We start from the raw sequence: 5286 nt of genomic DNA, 5'->3' as shown, positions 1-5286 counted from the left end.
GGCAAAATCCCAGGCCAGAGCACGGCTCTCACTTCATCCATTTCTAAAGATCATCCTAGAGTCATTAAGGACATATGACTTCTGAAAATCAATGCATCCTGTCCCAGGGTCTTTGCAGGAGTGGGCTTGCTCAGTCCAACATGGTGCTGAGCTCAGTTGTTTTGACAGTGAAGGAGTGAGTCCTCCAACCTCCCTGGTGGTCTTGCTCCAGAGACAGAACCCACTGAGCTTTCTCCTGGTGTTTCAGCTTCTCTCTCCCTCCCACCACTTCCACAGACCACTTCACATATGGCTAGAGATTCTGAAAACTCAGTTCTTCAACCAAAGTGATTTCTGCTTTGTAAACAACATGTGAACCACCTGCTCTCTGATTTGCTTGGTCTTAATCCCATAAATGATGGGATTCAGCATAGGTGGGGCAAGCATGCAGATGTTGGCCAACAAGATGTGGGTATGAGGAGGAATGTGGCGTCCAAACCGCTGAGTAAGGGTTGTGAAGATCGCGGGGCTGTAAAAGAGGACAATGATGCAGACATGGGAGCCACATGTGTTAAGAGCTTTGTGGCGAGCATCTTGGGAAGGGATGTGGAAGACAGCATGGAGAATCAGCACATAGGAAACAAAAATTAGCACCACATCTAAAACCACTGTTAATATTAGGATGGAAAATCCATACCAGATGTTCACACGAATGTCATTACAAGCATATTTGGCCAAGCCAATGTGTTCACAAAAGGTGTGTGGAACAATATTATTTTGGCAGAAAGTCAATCTTTTCAAAAGAAATACTATGGGGAAAAGTGTACAGAAACTTCTCAGAATTATAGTCACGCCAATTTTTCCAATCAGTGCACGTGTAAGAATAGTGGTGTATCTCAGTGGGTAGCATATGGCAATGTAGTGGTCAAACACCATCACCAGCAAGATCCCCGACTCAGACATGAAAGTGCAGTGGATGATGAAGAACTGAGTTATGCAGCGATCCAGGGAGGTCTCCCCAGCACAGAACCAGAAGATGGCCAAGGCCTGAGGTACTGTGCACGTGGAGAGGACAACATCTGCTCCGGCCAGCATGCAGAGGAAGAGGTACATGGGTTCATGGAGGCTCTGCTTTGTGAGGATAATGCAGATGAGCAGGCTGTTCCCAAGCAGGGCGATGACATAGGAAACGAAGAAGGGGATGGAAATCCACACATGCTGGTCCTCTAGCCCGGGGATGCCCAGCAAGTGGAAGATTGTATGGCTAACAGCAGTGTGGTTTATGGTTGTTATGCTTGGAGCAGATGACCTGGGATCTCACTTTCTGTTCACAAAGAGAAGAAAGAATTATTCTAATATTCCTTGTGAATATTAGGACTTTTGTCATATCTCACACTCTTCATCTTCTCAGGACATGCAAATAGGAAATATGCAAGGATGAAGGATATGGTCTGCACCACAGTGAGTGACAGTCAATTATCCTTACCTCCAACTAACCAAAGTCAGAGACATTACTGTCTGTATTTCACTTTCAAAGAGGATTATGCATAAATAGAGAAACTCATTATTCATGACTGGGAAGAGTGTAAAAAGATACTTGAAACTGACTAATTTAGTAGACAAGAGGCAGCATAAGAAAAGGCGAGCATACCAATCAATGCACAGTATGTTCATGAAACACTTCCAGCGTAGGGTGACAGGTGCATAGGGACTTGCACAAGCAGTGAAGAACCTGATCATAACTTCATACTTAGACCTCACCCTTCACACAGGACACAGCCATCAGATGTCTTAAAGCTATTAGTGTTGAATGATAACCCGTGAAGTTTTATTGGAATAGTAATTGAAGAGATTGGATGCTAAAAGGTAAGTTGGGTTCCAGGAATAGAATGGATCTGAATGTAATACAGCCACAGAGGAATTAAACTAATATTTATTAAGCATTGTTTTATGCCAGGAATTGCAGTATGCACATTATACGTGGCATTTTGTATGTTCTTCATGTAGGGAGCAGACATCCACTCTAGGGAGTGGATATTGTCTCCATTTCACACCTAAAGAGGGACTCAGAGAATATGAAACTCTTGTCCAATTTCCCAATCAATAATTGATAGAAATGAGTTTGAAATTTCTCCGACTTCAGTGCATACAGTTTGCTCACTTGTGAAGAGAATCAAGAGAACTTCAAGAGGTAACAGGGCTTGTGTGTCTCATGTTCATACCTTGGGGAGCTAAGCCTAGAAATGACTGAAAGTGGAAAAACAAAGGCATTATTTCTGGGGATGGGGAGTCGCAGTACTTGACATTTGTAAGATTCTTCTAATAGAAACTAACATGTAATTTTACCATTTGTTTCCTAATACACCTTCCTTCATTCATTAGCTTAATCATTCAGCAAGCTTATTTGGAGCATGGGCTGTTTTTCAAAAATCATGTCCTGTGCTTGAGTCCTAACTGGGCTTATAAATTGAGAGAATTGTGGGTAGGTAAGCAGATGAGATCAGTAAAATGTTACAGGTGTAATGGGCTCAGAGGGCACCTCCTGACAAGACAGCCATATCTAATCCCGTTTTTACCAGAATGAAGAAGAAATGGAACCAATAATAAAATACCTTCATCCTGGGGTTTCTGAAGATGTTAAATGACAAGGTATCTTAAAATATCTAGCTCAGGGGCTAAGATAAATCTTATGCTCACTAACATTATTTCTTCCACTCCAGCTCCCTCTTTTGGTGCTGCGATTTTTCTTTCTGGGGAGGAAAATCGACTCCGAGTTTTTCACACCCGCCGAGATGCCCTGGCCCCTTTCCCAAAATTCCCTCCAACATCTGGCTTTGGGGCAGGTGACCAGTTTGCTGCCATCCTCAAGGCTCTTTTCATGGTTTTCCAGGAGGAGTCCATAGTCTAAGTAAATGTGTTTTCTGTTTTCTCATCTCTCGTAGAACTATGAGGGCACCTGCCGTTAACTGGATTGCTTCTCCTGATTTGCCACCCTACAGGAACTTCCATCTGGCCCATACATTCTCAGCTACCCTCCCAGACCTCACTTTCCACAGCTGCTAGAACCAATCAGATTTGTGCTTCTGGTCTTTACCATTCTTTGTCCAGATGTATCAATAGCCTCCAAGAGGCCCGTCACCTCCGGCCTTTTGGGGACAGAACACCAGCCCAGTCCTTACGTGGATCTCGGAACCTCTCCACCCCCAGATGTCTAATTCACTCACCAACCTTAGGCTGAGTCTCCAGGAACAGAGGCCATGAGATCCATAATAAAAATTGGCTGGTGGGTCAGGAGTTGGGCTGTTTATCCTCTCTTGTGGAACTCTGGAGGGGACAGAGCAGGTCTCCACCAGCCTCACCTTCTTCCCAAATGGGCTGGGTCTCTAAAATCATTTCCCATTACCCTCCCTTCCCCCTGACCCTCTTACTCTCTGGCTTCTCTCAAGATTCTCTGATAAGAAAGCCTTTTCTACCTAATCTAGTCTTGCTAGAGGCTTATTTAATGAATGTTGACTCATTTTCAAAGGGAATATTAAATACTCATAATTACTACGTACCAATGATTTATATTTGTAGAGCTTTTTTCCTCACAAAAAGACCTAGGTTGAAGTTATATTCATCCCCTGGATTTTAATAAGTTGGAAATTTTAGAATCATGAATAATGATGTTTAAGTATTGCCCAAGAGTATATGAGCATTTATAAACTGTTAACTTGCTTAACAGTTAGTGGAAAAGGTGTGAGTCTTAATTACCTTAAACATTTGTCTTTTATTTGCCTGCTCCCTTTCGCGGCTGTTAAGATTTTTCACTTTATCTCTTTAGTGTGATTGTGACATACCCAGACACAGTTTATTGATTTGTATTCTCTTTGAGGGTCAATGAGCTTTTGTAATCTGTAAATTTATGACTTTCATGTAATTTGGAAAATTCCAGTAATTATTACTTCCAAAATTATTTTCTACCTCAGTCTCTCATCTCAATTTTGGGATCCCAACTACATATGTTAGACCTTCTGGCATTGTTCCATCAGCACCTGAGGGGCTCTTCTTTTTTTTTTTTTCTTTTCCTCTCACATCTTTAGTTGGAAAATTCTACTGATAAATCTTATGGTTAATTATGAGAAGTACAACTATCAAGGTCAAAGAATAAATGTATTCATAGATTTGTTAGGTATTAAAAGTTCCCTCATGGTGGTTGTACCATTGCCATCTGTCATTCTGATTGTTTATCGAGTGTGGCCATTTGCAAGAATGGCTGCCAATAATTCTTCCCTTGGCTGCACGCACAAACCAATTCCCCCAATCATGAGGTGTAGTCTATTCTCTGACCCATCGAATCTGGGATCACCTTATGACTTGCATTGGCCAATAAAATAGACTTGAAATGAGGTGTGCATTCCAAGGCATATAGACCTGGCAACTTCCATTTTGCCCTCTTGGAGGCCAGCAGCCATTTAAAAAGCTGAGGATAGACAAATGAATCAGAGAACGTGTGGAGAGAGACCACACAGAGGACAAGAGAAGCATACCAGCTGACAACCATAAAGGTAAGGGTTTTGCTTTAAAAAAAAATTTGTTTTAATGTTTATTTATTTTTGAGAGAGTGAGAGCACAAGTTAGGGAGGGGAAGATAGAGAGGGAGTCAGAGACTTGAACTCAGAACTGGGAGATCATGATCTGAGCTGAAACCAAGAGTTGGACGCTTAACCAACTGAGACACTCAGGTGCCCCTAGTTGCTTCTTTATAGCATAAACATGAACTGTTCTTGGCATACAGTAGGCACATGATAAATATTTATCGAATGAAATATGATAGAATGAATAAACTTTGAGCAATAGAAATACGTGACTTCAGTTGCTGGGTGTCATTTAAGGTGCTTGGATACCCTGAAATCTGGTGATTCCCCAATCAGGGAGAGTTTGGTAGAGTTTCAGAATGTTTTATTGGTGTTGGATGATGCCAGGGAATGGGATTTGGGAGCCTCTCACTATTCAATTCATCGAGGAATTTATCAAGAATTCCCACCTCAGCCTGGTACCTCAGGCAGTGAGGCATTTCGCTACAGGCTACATTTACAGCAATATTTCCCATTTCATTTTTCATAACTGCTCCTCAGACACAGTGCATAATTCATCCTTCACCCCTCGTTTGTCATGCCATGCACTTCTACTACTTCTGCATCCTTATACTCATTGACTTTTTGCCAAAAATATCCTATTTGATTTTTTTTAAGTCATATAAAATTATGAAATTTTTACTTTAATTTTTTTTAAGTTTATTCATTCATTTCTACAGAGACAGTGAGC

At 41.6% G+C, this 5286-nt stretch overlaps 1 protein-coding gene across 1 annotated transcript; it reads right to left on the bottom strand.

The window, feature by feature from the left end:
- Positions 1-309: 309 nt before the first annotated feature.
- On the bottom strand, positions 310-5035 carry LOC101081753 (olfactory receptor 52B4-like). The gene is made up of 3 exons (XM_045038091.1): positions 4969-5035; positions 2202-2226; positions 310-1288 (listed from the first exon to the last, which is right to left on the bottom strand). Exons 1-3 carry the CDS (start codon positions 5033-5035, stop codon positions 310-312), a joined length of 1071 nt encoding a protein of 356 aa, XP_044894026.1.
- Positions 5036-5286: the final 251 nt, after the last annotated feature.

The sequence above is a fragment of the Felis catus genome, chromosome D1 (assembly GCF_018350175.1).
Source record: "Felis catus isolate Fca126 chromosome D1, F.catus_Fca126_mat1.0, whole genome shotgun sequence".
In the NCBI taxonomy this organism is placed as follows: Eukaryota; Metazoa; Chordata; class Mammalia; order Carnivora; family Felidae; genus Felis; species Felis catus.
The sequence above is the reverse complement of the archived record's forward strand: the minus strand, read 5'-3'. Positions and strand labels throughout refer to the sequence as shown.

What these genes read in the sequence shown, in the direction of transcription:
- LOC101081753 (XM_045038091.1), bottom strand. Translation starts at nt 5,035, where the DNA reads ATGCCTCACTGCCTGAGGTACCAGGCTGAGGTGGGAATTCTTGATAAA. An exon ending in ATTCCTCGATGAATTGAATA is followed by an intron (nt 2,227 to 4,968) that starts GTGAGAGGCTCC and finishes TTCCACTTTCAG; the next exon opens with TCATTTCTAGGCTTAGCTCC. An exon ending in TCTAGGCTTAGCTCCCCAAG is followed by an intron (nt 1,289 to 2,201) that starts GTATGAACATGA and finishes GTGAGATCCCAG; the next exon opens with GTCATCTGCTCCAAGCATAA.